Source organism: Drosophila navojoa, chromosome 3 (genome assembly GCF_054131105.1).
Source record: "Drosophila navojoa isolate 15081-1374.11 chromosome 3, UAZ_NAV_1.0, whole genome shotgun sequence".
In the NCBI taxonomy this organism is placed as follows: Eukaryota; Metazoa; Arthropoda; class Insecta; order Diptera; family Drosophilidae; genus Drosophila; species Drosophila navojoa.
In genome coordinates this window covers 16,373,548-16,388,044 of record NC_142891.1, presented here as the reverse complement: position 1 = coordinate 16,388,044, position 14,497 = coordinate 16,373,548, and the positions used below count along the sequence as shown (strand labels likewise).

The 14,497-nt window shown below is 40.9% G+C and overlaps 1 protein-coding gene across 2 annotated transcripts; it reads right to left on the bottom strand.

The window, feature by feature from the left end:
- Positions 1-349: 349 nt before the first annotated feature.
- Positions 350-12,247, bottom strand: LOC108658415 (uncharacterized). 2 transcript variants are annotated; one of them, XM_030385073.2, is made up of 6 exons: positions 11,826-12,247; positions 3,546-4,677; positions 2,123-2,492; positions 1,465-2,061; positions 1,053-1,396; positions 350-983 (listed from the first exon to the last, which is right to left on the bottom strand). In XM_030385073.2, the coding sequence occupies exons 2-6, from the start codon at positions 4,398-4,400 to the stop codon at positions 762-764; spliced, it is 2,388 nt and encodes a 795-aa protein (XP_030240933.1). In that variant the 5' UTR covers positions 4,401-4,677; positions 11,826-12,247; the 3' UTR covers positions 350-761. The 2 variants fall into 2 exon arrangements, with proteins under 2 accessions (XP_030240933.1, XP_030240934.1); XM_030385074.2 differs by having other exon boundaries at positions 11,835-12,247.
- Between the last annotated feature and the right edge of the window lie 2,250 nt (positions 12,248-14,497).

The following is a 14,497-nucleotide window of genomic DNA, read 5'->3' as shown; positions in this document are numbered from 1 at the left end:
CCGAAAGCCTCGATGTTCGCCCGTTGTCACGTTGTCTTCCGTGTTGCAGTCCGCAGCCTGAGTGGGGCGATATTATGTTACATATCCAGTCGCATTGCTTGAGTGGGTGAATGTCAGCTGTCTGTCTGCGTCTTTAATGCACTTCGCACATAGATAATGAATGGACTAGCCGTCGGCCCCACCCCGCCCCCGCCTTCGCTCGCGTTCCTCTATCGATGACAATGGGCACGTTAATTGAATGTTTCCAAATGACTTTCTATGCGTGGGCTGACATGGACAAGCACCTCAGCTTGAAGGTCGCCGTGAAATTGTAATAATGTCCCGAGTTTAATTGTCTTTTGGGTTTAAAAAGGTATTGTACCGTGAGCATAAAGGGAGAGAAAGACCCTCGAGGTCTCAATGCACAGACAATGGAAGTGTTTTATGCTCCTGGCAAGGTTGTCGTTTGCATAGCCAAAAGATAATGCATTAGACAATCAAGCGTGCTGCCCTTTTCACTGACCACACTTTGATTATTGGATTATCTACAATCTTAACTTTATTATTGCTAAAAGAGACAAACATACCAGACATTCACCTGGCAGTTGATACATAAAAATAGTCAAACAATCTACAACAACTTAAGATCTAGCCAATTATCAATTATTATATATATCATACATATAGCGAGCGCGCGTTTGAAAGATAAGAGAGTAATATATAAATAATAATAATAGATGTATCAAATTGCATTTAATGTACAGCGGCTATAGTTCAACTGCTTAGGACTTGGGCTTTCGACTTCGATTGGGACTGGTTCGCACCGAACGTCTCGTTGTGGTCATTGCTGGCGTTGTTGTTGTTGTTAATGCTGCTGTTGTTGTTATTGTTGTGGGTGTTGTCTTTGCTGTTGTTGTTGTTGTTGTGGTGGATACAGCACGCACACTGGGCCTTTCACGATAGACGCACATGATCTCATCAGCCGCATCGGGACAGTCTATTTGCTGTAAGACGCGAGAGAGAGAGAGAGAGATAGTTGGTGCTGACTCTTAGGTTTCCCTTGGCTGACCTACCTTATCGCACAGTTGATTTACAGTTATGCACTTGCCACTCACACAGCGCAGCTCGTGCGGCAAACAGCGTCCAGGCACTCTGGTGGGCGTGGCCACTGTAGTTGACGTGCTGCTGCTCGTGCTGCTGCTGCTGCTGCTGCTGCTACTGCTGCTGATCGTGATGCGCTCCCGTTCGCGCTGCTGCGCCAGCGTCGACGGCGGAATCGCGCTGGCACTGCGCGTCGGCGCTGTGGCCGTGGAGATGCTGAATTTGTTGCTGGTGCGATTGGAGCGCTGCGCGGAATACTTGAACTTGTTCTCCGAGTCGCTGGTCATCATGATCTCCTTGCTGTCCCGAAAGTTCACTAAAGTTTTCATGGTATGAGCTGAATGTGTATGTGCGTGGAGAGATCTCAGAATATGTAAAGCTTACCAAAGCCCTTAGGTCCGCCCGCTGCTTCCTCGGCGCTGGCATTCGCTGCCTGGGCAGGCGCTGCCACCTGATGCACCTGGAACTTGGTCTCGGTGCCCGCCTCCTCGTCCGTGGTGGCCGTGATGTAGGTGTAGAGCTTTTCGTTCGTCTCGTTGGGCGAGAGGAAACTGGCGTAGGAGAAAATGCGCGGAAAGGCATTCAGCTCAGCCTCATCGAAGGGCGCCGCATCGCCGGAGCCGTAATCGTCGCAGTCCTCCTCGTCGCTGGCATCGAAGCAATCGTAATTGAGATCGCAGCGCAGGCTCTCAGCTATGCACTTCTCATTGGAACGACATCGGAACTCCTCGTGCTCGCACACCAGGCACTGCTCGTCCTCGTCCTCGCCGCCCGCGCAGTCCTTGATATTGTCGCACTGCCACTGCTGGGGAATGCAGCTGCCGTCGTGGCACTGGAACTCGTTGCTGTAGCAAAAGTCGCGCCTGCGCGTTGGGTCCTCGCACTTGTGCGTCTCGTGCGCATCCGGGTACTGGCTGCAGTCGAACAGCTCGCTCAGCTGGTCCGAGTTGGCTATCGCAATGGAACAGGCCTCCAGTATGGCTAAAGCGAAACAGCGCAGCTGATTAATGAGCCCACACCAACCGGACTCCCTCTGAGTTACCTTTGCAAATGCGCCGGCACGGCGGCAGCTGGCCAATGTGCAGGGGTCGGCACTCCGGCTCCAGAGCAGCGCACACAAACTCAACGGCTCGGGCCGAACAGTTGGCGCCGATGAGCTGCTCGTAGGCCGCCATGGAGGCAGCGTCGCGGGGTGCTCCGTTGCCATTGTTGTAGGTCAGATCATAGTCCAGGATGCCGCGACACATGGGCAGCGCCGTCGAAATGCAGCCGCTGCCGATGCTGCTCGACGGTGTCGTGGTCATCGCCTCAGTCGGCCTGCCGCTGACCCCCGAGGGCGGCGGCAGCGTTGGCGACACGCGTGTCAACAGATGCACATTGGCGGGGGGCGTGGAGTGCGGCTTCGGCAGTAGCTACAGCAGGGGATGGAGGGAAGACAGAGTGAAAGTGGATGAGAGGCAGTAGAGCAAATAGTCAATGGGAATAGATTCTCTCGAGGAAATCAATCAAAGTGCTCTGATGTGAGCAAATGAATATCCTTTGTGTAGTGATCTCCCAATCCACTATTTTCTTTTTATTTCTCTTCCTTTATTACTAATTCCTTACTATATATTTTTCTTTGTTTTTTTTTTTCTTTTACTTTGTATATTTTTTATTTTAATTAAATGCATATATATATATATTACATTTAAGACTTCCTTATATTTATTTTTTAGTTTTCCATGAACACTTTCTACCTTATATACTTAATAATATCCCTGACAAACTGGTTGGATGTAAGCTGAGGTGAATGGAGGTCTTTCTCCCAATAAAATACTTCAATCGAATTGGTAATATTATCGAAATAATTATCAGCTCTTATTCAGACTAAATAATATAATTTCTATTTAGGCATGCTATCATCTAGCTAATTTCATTTTAAGTAAATAAACAAAAAATGAGACAAAGGGGATTTCGTTTATTTTCTCTTTTATTGCACTGACAGATGCAGTTATTTATAATGTCCAATGCATTTTACTCTAAACAAATAACAAAGTCGATAAAAATAATTTGCTTTCTTATTTGTTTGTATTGTAATGAGAAGCTCATAGAGAGGTAGCCTTTTATCGTCATGTATTCTGTCTTTTGTTAAGTCATTTGTTTCTTAGGAATTGATTAAGGGGGCTAAAGCATTGCCCATTTTAACAAAGCTACTAGAATTTAGGTTTATGGCCCATAAAATCGAGTTTGTCTCTCAATTTCGATATTTTCTTTTCTATATAGAGAAGTTGGCGCCACTTTCAAGCAAAGCTCGCTATAGTAAGAGTTCATTGTACTTTTTAATGTGGAAATATATATTTTGGCTGAATAAAATATAGAGTCTAGCTTGTGAAAGACGCTATAAAGAAGGAGTTTCCAACCTCCCAGCTATTATATGATAATTGAATTCTAAGTTCAACCTAGCCTAAATATAAAATCCTGCTTACCTCTTTCAGCAGTTGCAGCATTCGCTTATCCTGTTCGATGGGCACTCCGAAGCTATTCTGGTGGCCGGAGGTGAAGCGAATACTGTCAGCCGGTAGCAGCACATCGTCATAGTCATCATCGCCGTCCGGAGTGTCCGCCTCCGTCACAGACATGGCCGTCGTGTGTTCCCTGTGTATTTCGACCGCTCTGAGCCGCGTCGACTCTTGCATGGTATTTACATTCTCCGTAGTCGTTGTTAGCACCTCCATGTTTTCGTCGTCGAGCAGGCCGTCCCATTCGGTGGTTGAGCTGGACGAGGCCATCTCGTAGCGACGCTGTAGGAAACGTGCGCGAGCCACGCTGACGTCGTGCAGCCAGAGGCAGTAGGTGATCAGTCCGAAGAAGAGCAGCACGCTGGCCACGAAGATGATGGGCCAGCGCAGATATTTCCAGCGGCAGGCGCGCTTCGCATAGCCCAGCAGCATCAGTGGCGTGGGCTTCTCCTGCTGCTGGCCAGCGCCGGGTCCAGCGCGGTTCAGATAATAGTTCGCCGTCAACGGGTATTTGTAGCGACGCACCTGGAGCTCGGCCAGCGTCTCGGGACTGCCAACCATGCCAATGCGATATTTCTGGGTGTCGGTCCAGCAGGATTCGATGTCGCTGCTGCTGCTGCTGCTTCTTAGTGTGGAGGCTCGCGAGTAGTCATCGGCCTTCTCGTCATCGACTGTCTGCACCGTTATGTTCAGACCATGTGGATATTTCGTCGGCTGGCGACGCAGAGCTGCCGACCCATTGACACTGCCTGCTGCTGATGCTGCTGCTGCTGCCTCATTAGCCCTGCCCGCGGCATCTTGAAGTGGCTTGTGTCCGTCCATGCTGTGGCAGCTGGCGCGATTCACCTTTTGTTCAGCTCCAAATGTCAATTGCAGTCAGCGAAAATTACATAAGCAATTGCCGACTCTGTGGCTGGGGTAATTGCAATCGTCTCTCAGAGCAGACGTCGCCGCGGCTCTTGTGCCATTTGCTAATGTCAGTGCGATCACAAGGAATCGGCAGCCAAAGGGATCCAAATCCAATTGAAGCAGGGCTCACAGAGTTGATGCTGGATGCTGATGCTGATGTTGTTTGATTCGGATGCGATTGGTGCGGCTTCTGTGAATGGTTTTTGGGAAAGGAAATCGAATTGCAAATGTACCATAAAATGAAAGTGCTGCCAATAATTCATTTCCATTTGAAAGTTGTCACTCGAGTCGCTGTCGACTCGAGGCTGCTTCTTCAATTACGCGCGTTTTTCATTTGCCCAATTTCCCAGTCAATTAAAGCAACAAAGCAGCAACAACAACAACAACAACAAATGTCACTATTAATGACCGCAAAGCCACGTTTAGCTTCTTCAAATTGCTGCAATTTTTGTATTTCAGTTTCCCATTTGCAACTGCTGCAGATAATCGCATATTGGCCTGGGCCCCCCGATGAACCAAAACTATTGCCCAATAGTTTAGAAAGATTAAAATGCGAATGGCTTGAACAAGTACTCGCACATTGGGCAACCCCGAGCCAAGTCAAGTCGAGAGCCAGCATCAGAGCCAGCAACTGGCTGCAAATGCTTTGCCTGCCTTTGGGCCAACACTGGCGCATGCGCAACTTGTTGGCCGGAAAACTGCTAACAGAAACGGGCAATAACGGGCAGCAACAAAAAATGAAGGCCCATAAAAAAATCCTATACACTAACATTAGAAAATGGGGTATATAATTCATCCCAAAGAAACATTAAAGGAAAGTAAAATGAAATGTTATTTAAGAAGTCTGAGCTTGGCCATAAAAGTTATTCAAATGAAAACTGTATGTAGACAATAGCCAATGGGGGAATTTAAATAACAGTTTTTATTTCCTTTTTAATGAAATGGGTGAAATAATAATAATACTATATATACCATAATGTAATGCTATGAGTTGTGTTGAGCTCAGATTATTAAGTGCTGCATTAAATACTAAAAATAATCAGAAGTTCAGCTCAGCAGTTGTTATACCATCAATTAAAGATGAGCTAAGAATTCTCAGGAATCCATTATGTTTATACATTAAGCAGTAGTTGGGGAGAAAGGCAAAAGCAGAACTCTTATACTTCTTAGCACATTTTAAACTATCTTGCCAGTTGTTTTGTTGCTATTCTATCAAAATAGAATTCTGAGAAAAACGAAGTTTTTGTAATGAAGAAACTGACAAAAATTATATGTGTATATAAATAAAACATATTTTATGATACGCTCAGAAAAATCTGGGTCCCTATTAATAATAGGTTATAATTTTATTCGTTGGATAAGGATTTAATAATATTTAAAATAGTATATTCACAATTTCAATACGAATTTTATTCATTTAAAAAAAAAAAAAATCGGAGATTTGAATTATGAAAATTTAAAATACTTGTTAAAGCATTCATTATTCATTCATTCATTTGTTGGTGGAATATATGCAGCATTTATTTGAATATATATAACTAAAAGTTCTCATTTATTTCTTTTCGACATAGATAAACGTAAGAGAATAATATAAAATAAATTTGTGATTGTGAATTGTTATTATTTTTTTTTTTTTGTGATTCTTATATTTAACTTTTTTGTTGTGGTCAGAAATATACCCGTATAAAGTTTACGAGAAGACAATATTGTTACGAGGTGTTAATATATTAAATAAATGAATGAAATTTTGTGCTAACATTATAAAATACATATAAAATATGATATATATTTATCGAAAATATGAGTATCGATTTCTTGAGGTTCTATTTAGATTTTATTATTATAAATTTTGCAATTATTTATTTATTCTTATTTAGCTTCTTCAGTTTTATGGCATAAATTTACATACGCGAAGAACGATTTATATTTGAGATGGCTAAGAAAGCTAAGCTACTTTCGGCAAGTGTATAGCTGCCAAATCGTTTGAGCTCAGCGGCTACACTTGGCTGAGTGTTGGCGCTTCAGCTGCAGAGCTTCGCTTTGCGTCTGGCACTTCTTGAGCTGCGACTCCCTGCCTGGGTGCTGACCTTTTCACTTTTGTTTTCATTTAGAGTCGCGTCTTGGCTGGTTGCCTGTCTGCCCTGGCGTTGCAAAGTGCGGCTCAAGTGTTCCCAACTAGCTGCAACTTCAGTTGGGGCACAACGAACAACAACGAAAAGCGAACATTGAACAGCGAGCAGCGAACAGCACAGAGTGAACAGCCACATCAACAGCTGTTGCCCGTTCGTTGGTCGCTTAATGAGCTGCAGCAGAGCTCTCGAATCTTGGCTCAGTCTGTTCCACTCAGCCAATCTTTGGCGCTCTGCGCCTCCGCCCCCTCTCTCGCTCTGGTTGCCCTCTTAATGCACTGTGCAAAATTCGTTGGGCAGTTATTAATAGCATCGCTTGCAGCTTTTTAATTTTTTGTTTAGCTTGAAGATCGGCTAAGGTCAGTTGTGTGGCGGGAAAACAGCTGTTGTTAGCCAAAATGCAAAAGGTCATAGCAGCAATCGACAGCGCTGGCTAAGCGCTCTGAAGAACCTTGCCTTAGGGTCTCGCCTTGAGGCACAAATGGGTGTGTGTGTGTGTTGCCCATCGAGTGCAATTACGTGTGCTTTAGTATACTTCAGTGTACCTCAGCATCATTTCGAACTATAAAGCCGTTAATAGTCGGCCAAATGGGTTCCGCAATTGCCACACAGGCCAGCTCTTAACTAATGCATGATGCGCGTGATCAGGGAAAAACTTTGCGGCCCAGCCGAGTTAAGTCATCTGGGAAATGTGCTCTGATGTAAAAATTACAGAAATTACAAAACTAAATGCTGCTGCTTAAGTGGATCATATAATGATGGGTATTTTATTATATTTAATTTCTTAATTTCGCAATTTTTTGAAAATATATTTGTATTTTTTTTTTAAGAAAATGGATAAAATAATGCTATTAAGAGAAGAATGCAATTAGGCTGGAAGTATAGAAAACTACACAGTGGGCACAATTTATTGGAACACTCAAAAAAAAAAAAAAAATAGATAAATACAAATAAAAATAATATGTTTTGTGGGCACAATTTATTGGAACACTCAAAAAAAATTAATAAATAAATACAAATAAAAATAAAATGTTTTGTGTGTTTTCGATTGCTTGACTAATGTATAAAACATTATTCAAATTTGCTGCAAAATATAAATTCACTATATTTTTGTAACAGCCATTTATTTATTAATGAATAAATATATAATATATATCGTGAAAATATAAAATTTAAGAAGAATTCATTAAGCTTAATCAGCTTAAGCAGAAAATAAATAAGACGAAGTTATACGTACAGAAATACATATCAATATTTGTACTTCGCGCTTGAAAAAATTTATTGAAATAAAAAAAAATAAAAAAAAACAAATAAATAAATATGTTGCTATTAAAAAAAAAAATACATAAAAATAGTAAAGCTTCTTCATGAAAAATTTGATTGTCAATTCCAAGAAACTATTCTACCCTGATTTCCCATTTTCAATGGGTTTATAAAAAGCTATAAAGAGATATCCAAAAGGAAATCGGACTATTTATTGAATAATAGGCCTGTGAAAACCATTTAAAAAGTGAGTCTTTTTATTTTAAATATTAACACAGAAGCTATTTATACCTGTTAAATAACACATCTTGTATACATATATAAAATACATTTGAAATGTGCTTTGCTTTATATGTACATGCATATAAAACCGCTCAGCTGGTAAGAAGATGATGGAATGGCAACATTGGCAAACTAAAATTAACAAAATATAAACAATATAACATATAATTTGTCTGCCCCTCGATTCTATTGAATTGATCAAACGCGTGAAACAAGTTTCTCTAGGCTGTCTATAAATTCTTGACTATTGGCAAACGTAACTTGTTTAGCGCCTCTCACCGCTAGTTAGTAACTGTAGCTGGGCTTAATAGCACTCTGGCAATATCGGTATTGTAATATCTGAGCAGCTGATGTATTTGGTGTATATGCACGGATTGTACAATGGGCCATCGGGGGCTCATTTGGGCAACCATTAGAACACCTTTGAGCAATGAATTTACGCCTGAATGCGCCACAATGTGGGCACCCCAGCTCGACTGGCTACCTGGCCGGTGCTATCTTCAATCTATGCTCGATCTATTGCAAAACCTCTATTCTGGCAATCTCTATTCACACGTCACACTCAGCGGCTGAGAGTCGGACGAGACGTGTTTTCGTATGGTGGCTAACTGGCAGTCGACCTATGCACCACATTCCTGACATGGCTAGCGACTAAATTGCATTGATTACACGAACTTGTTGCGGCATCAGCAGCAACAACAACAACAACAACAACAAGAGCGACTACAACTGCAACTGCAAATGCCAGGCAGGCATTGAGCTGCTTATAAGTTAAGTCATTTTGTGGCTTTAATCTGCGCCAGAAGCAAAGCACTAGACAAAACAGATGCTGTGGTCGAGACTATGCAACTGCAACTGCAGTTCAAAGTTATTTTTCTTTATTTTGTAAAATGCATTTTGTATGCTTTTTGATTTTATTTGGTTTTACACGGCATTGTAGCAGCCGCAGCAGCAGCAGCACCTAACGTCGTCTAAGCATCCAAGTATCTCTCGCTCGTTGGCTGACTGTCTGGCTGGCTGGCCAAGATGTGCGAGGTGAACCAGCAGCTAGCCACAGTTGGCCAACACATCGACGAGCCATCAACGGGGTAGCGACCAGGCCAACAGTGAGAGTGGCCGAGGGAGCGCAAGATGGTGAGAGACAAACGGAGGCCAGCTGCGGGTGGATGTGGTTTTTGGTGTCGGTGTGGTTGTGTACCTTGCTCTGCGGATTATGGCAGTCGAGCGACTCTATATATGCTTATATTTGTGCATGTTACAATTTTGTAAAGTAATTTGCTAGTTGTCTATATCTCTTCACAGTAACTGTGCAACTGCATTTGCGATGCGTCATGGCACTGAATAATCGATAATTGATAGAGTATGCCAAGGATGTTGCACTTGGGGGTGAGGAAAGTGACCCACAATGCAGGCAGCCTTATAATTGCCAAGAGAACGTGCAGTGTGATCGATCATTGTCGTGAACTATATGAAAAGTGACTGACTACGAGGTGAACTGCATTGCTAGCAATCAAATGAGCAATGCCCATGCCATAATCTATCAAAAACCTTCATATAAGCAGAGCAGTGCGTTGAATCAACTGTCAAATGGTACTTAAATTCCTGCAAATTAAAAAGAGCGAAAAAAACAACATAAATAAAATAAAGTAGAACCAAATGCAGTCACCGTAAGCCGAAAGTACTACAATAATTTATCAGCTTATACGGTTCGTTGACTCATGCCAAAAGCTAAGCTCAATTTACATATTCAATTATTTTGTTATAGTATTTATAGAAAGCACTTGGGAACAACAATTCATTGAATTCCAATTAGCTCATGGAAGCAAAAGGCTTAAATTTATTTTAGAGCTTGTTTTAGGGTATAACAAATTTTAAAAATTATGAATTCATTAATTTAAAAGCAATTAATTCCTGCTTATTGCGCAAATGTATTGCCTAATTTCAGAAATTATGTACTATATACTTAATATACTGTAGAAGCTGGTAATTGAGAATGTAAAAAAATGTAGAGCAGATTTCGATATAAATGTGTAGCTTCAGTTTGATTTTATTTGGCGGATCAACTAAATCAAATTCACCGGTAAATTCTTTGATATGATATAAATGCAGATTATTTTATAGATTATGGCATATAAAAACGCTAAACTCAATCCTAAATGGAATGCAGGTAATTTGTCACAGAATATATGCGAAAATTTAAAAAAAATTGTTTATATCAAAATTTGGTATATGTATTTATTATTATTATACACCCATAATGCTTATAGAGAAAAATAAATATTAATAAAATACAAATTTAGTTCTTAATTAAATTTGTTTTTATTTTCCTTAATAAATTAGTACTCAAAGTAAACAAAATGCCTTTCAAACTATTCAGAATTGATATTTGCCTAAAACTTCTCAATATAATTATAATAATTTTTTGCGCTCAACACTTCATTATGAAATTCTTTTCAAATGAAAACAAGCTTCAATTATCTGATATTAACCCAATAATTATATATGAATGCCTGCATATCTATTTCTGTTTCTTATATCATTAACTAGAATTGAATTGGTCCATAATGATCAGCAAAAAAGTTGTTCTTTATATGAAATACTTATATAATTTTTTGCAGTTTCACTATGTATGAGTTTGCCAAAATGTATTCAATATTAATTAGGGAATTTCCACACTTTAAAAAGGTCAACATTTATATGGATAAATTATATAAACAATACATAGAATCTTGCGTAATAATTTTTATTATTATTATTTTTTTAAATTCGCATTTAATTTGGCATTTATATCTGTTCAAGATTCTTATTCAAAGTCACTTTTGCTGGCCATTCGATTGATCAACTCGAGCCAGCTCCCATTATAAACAACTTGTCTAAGTTTCTTACTCAGCCATCATATCTGATTATCATTTAAATATTTAATCCATTGCGATAAAAATTGCGACATCACTTAAAGTGATCATCTTTAACACCTGTTGCTGGTGCTGCTCACCTGCGCCTGGGCTGTCAGACTCATTTAAATAGATTTGTAATTAATGCAGCTACCAGACTTGCAGAGACCTGTTCGCTGCATGCATCGAGTGCTCATAAGCAATAATGATCGTAGATCACACGAGAACCTCACACTTGACGCTTTTCCACGGTTTTACTTTAGTTTTTCTATTTTGGGGTCTTGATTCATCTGCGGTTTCTGCTGTTGAATGAGTGCTCAACAATTTGAGTACTCACTAGCTGCTGTTGTTGTTGTTGCTTGTGTTGGTTTTACTCATGTTTGTTGCCATGTTATATGTTAATCAAATTTGATTGCAAATTTTGTTTTAATTAAATGCGCCAACTTCAAATATTTACAAGTAGTTATTATAATTATTTAGTTTTTTTTTTTTCGTCGATTGCAGCCGCAATTTGTTGTGCGATAATTGCAAAAGTTCAGATTTGCATAAAAACTAAAAACTGAGTTGAGTGCGCCAAGTTTGTTTGCCTTGCCAAACAGATGCCAATTACGAGATACACATGCAACGCACTTGAAGATACATTTGTATCTGGACGTTCTGCACTTTTCGATATTCGCACGTTTTATTTACACTTCAAAAATAATTGTGCATTCATTTCTGCAGCTGATTTACAGATGGACTTGCTTTGCTTTTTCATCATTTTAATAACTCACACTACGCACTTGTTGTAATTAGACTTGTTTTTGTTGTTGTTGCGGTGGTGAATCGGCACGCGCGTCTCTTGGACGAAAAGCTCCGCACGTTCGGCTGCCAAAATTACGACTGAAACCTTTGCCAGTTGGGCCAAACGCTTGAAGACGCCAAAAACTGAGCATGCGCAGCCGACGCCAGCAGTGAACAGCGAGCAGCGACGCCGACGCAGACAGCGACTGCAGCAGTGATATCTCTTTGATATTTGTGATTCTGTCTTCTTCTGCTTCGCCGTTAAGAGACGATCGCCGTTGGCGCCCGTTCGAGCTCAGCTGCGTTTGACTTTCGGTTTCAGTTTGATTTCGTTTTCGCTTCGCTCGTTCGACTGAAGCCCGGCTTAGTCGCAGCTGTAGCTGAAACTGAAGCTGAAGCTGTGGCTGAAGCTGTGGCTGGTTTCTCTGTCTCTTCGAGTCGACTCTTAACTTGTCCGCATTTGGCTGCTGTGTGTCTCTCTTAAAGCGTCGCGACTGAGCGTGCTTCTATTGAATATGGGTTCGTTTCGGCGTCGCAGTCACTGGTGCAGTGTGTTAGCTACTTGAGTTACCTGTGTTTACCTGCGCCCACTTGATGCCACTTTTGGGCATTGTTGCCAATTTTTTAATGGTGACGTTTATGTTTAAGTTATGATGCCATCTTTCTATCATGTGCTGGCTGTTACTATTGCTGTTGCTGTGCGGTTGCTTGCTGAGTGGGTCATTACGGCATTGTTTATGTCTGGTCTACGATGCTCGAAGCGTGCCTGTCTAAAGAACGTTGCAGGTTTCGTTATTTTTTTCTGTCTTCTCATCGCAAAAGTATTTCGTTGGAAAAAATGTTGTCAATCGGGTGTGGTGGAAGGGGAGATTTGCGAAAAATGTGTGGAAATACCTGGAGGATGTTTGAGAGCTTATTAGGAAGTTGATTGATTGATCTTTGGTTACAGAACCTATTAAATTTAATAAAGTCAAATGTCATTAGGGGAATCGTATCTATCTGTATCTGTATCTGTATCTGCATCTGTATCTGTATCTGTATCTGTATCTGTATCTGTATCTGTATCTGTATCTGTATCTGTATCTGTATCTGTATCTGTATCTGTATCTGTATCTGTATCTGTATCTGTATCTGTATCTGTATCTGTATCTGTATCTGTATCTGTATCTGTATCTGTATCTGTATCTGTATCTGTATCTGTATCTGTATCTGTATCTGTATCTGTATCTGTATCTGTATCTGTATCTGTATCTGTATCTGTATCTGTATCTGTATCTGTATCTGTATCTGTATCTGTATCTGTATCTGTATCTGTATCTGTATCTGTATCTGTATCTGTATCTGTATCTGTATCTGTATCTGTATCTGTATCTGTATCTGTATCTGTATCTCTGTATCTTATCTGGTATCTGTATCTGTATCTGTATCTGTATCTGTATCTGTATCTGTATCTGTATCTGTATCTGTATCTGTATCTGTATCTGTATCTGTATCTGTATCTGTATCTGTATCTGTATCTGTATCTGTATCTGTATCTGTATCTGTATCTGTATCTGTATCTGTATCTGTATCTGTATCTGTATCTGTATCTGTATCTGTATCTGTATCTGTATCTGTATCTGTATCTGTATCTGTATCTGTATCTGTATCTGTATCTGTATCTGTATCTGTATCTGTATCTGTATCTGTATCTGTATCTGTATCTGTATCTGTATCTGTATCTGTATCTGTATCTGTATCTGTATCTGTATCTGTATCTGTATCTGTATCTGTATCTGAATGTGCATCTACCCAACAGGATATCCCCTTGACATAATAACTAAAGCACAATCCCTTCCAGTTTAGCTACATTTAATACATATATTTGCTTTTCAATTGCACTTCGAAGTAAGATTTATTCATCCTTAAGATTTATTTATTGATTTCAGTCGCTTGACTCCAACAGGCCACAAGCTGTCTTCCCCGCTAGCTGCCTCGTGTGGCACACCCGTCTCGGCCGGCGTGCATTGCCTCCCACCCAGCTACAGTTTCAATTTGCGGTCGTGGTCGGCATCTTGGCCCGATCCATGGGCAAGTGGCAAGTGCACTGTAATTGGCCCCGTCCAGTGCACGACTCTGGCTTGAAATCAGGCTCAGAGCACGACCGACATCGCCAAAGCGACCAAATCGACTAAAAAGACGTCAAAAACGACGGAATCGATACGCAATTTTTTATGGCCGGGGCCACAAGGTTAGTGGATTTGTGGATTTGTGTGCACTCTCTGCTGTGTGTGTCCGGTGCGTTTTTGCGTTTTTTGTTGCCATTGGTATTGCAATTGATTTTCATAGCTTTTTATGGCAGAGATTTGCAATTATGAATGGTTCAGTGCGGCGCGAGCTGCATTCTAAATGTCAATGTTATTGCATAGCTACAGCGCGTATCTGTGAGATACTTTTCGCTCACAACTGGCTGCAGTTGCTGTTGTTGTTGTTGCTATCGCTGGAGCAACTGCAACTGTGACAGGCGGTTGTCTTTTTGGTGTGTGCTCATGTGGAATTTCCGCTATTCAAAACACGAATGCGACGCACCTTAAAAGCCACCGACTCCAACGACTCCACACAGCGTCTGAGCACAGATATTGGAAAGAAAAATACTTGAGTTGTATTTAAAAACGGGTAAAGA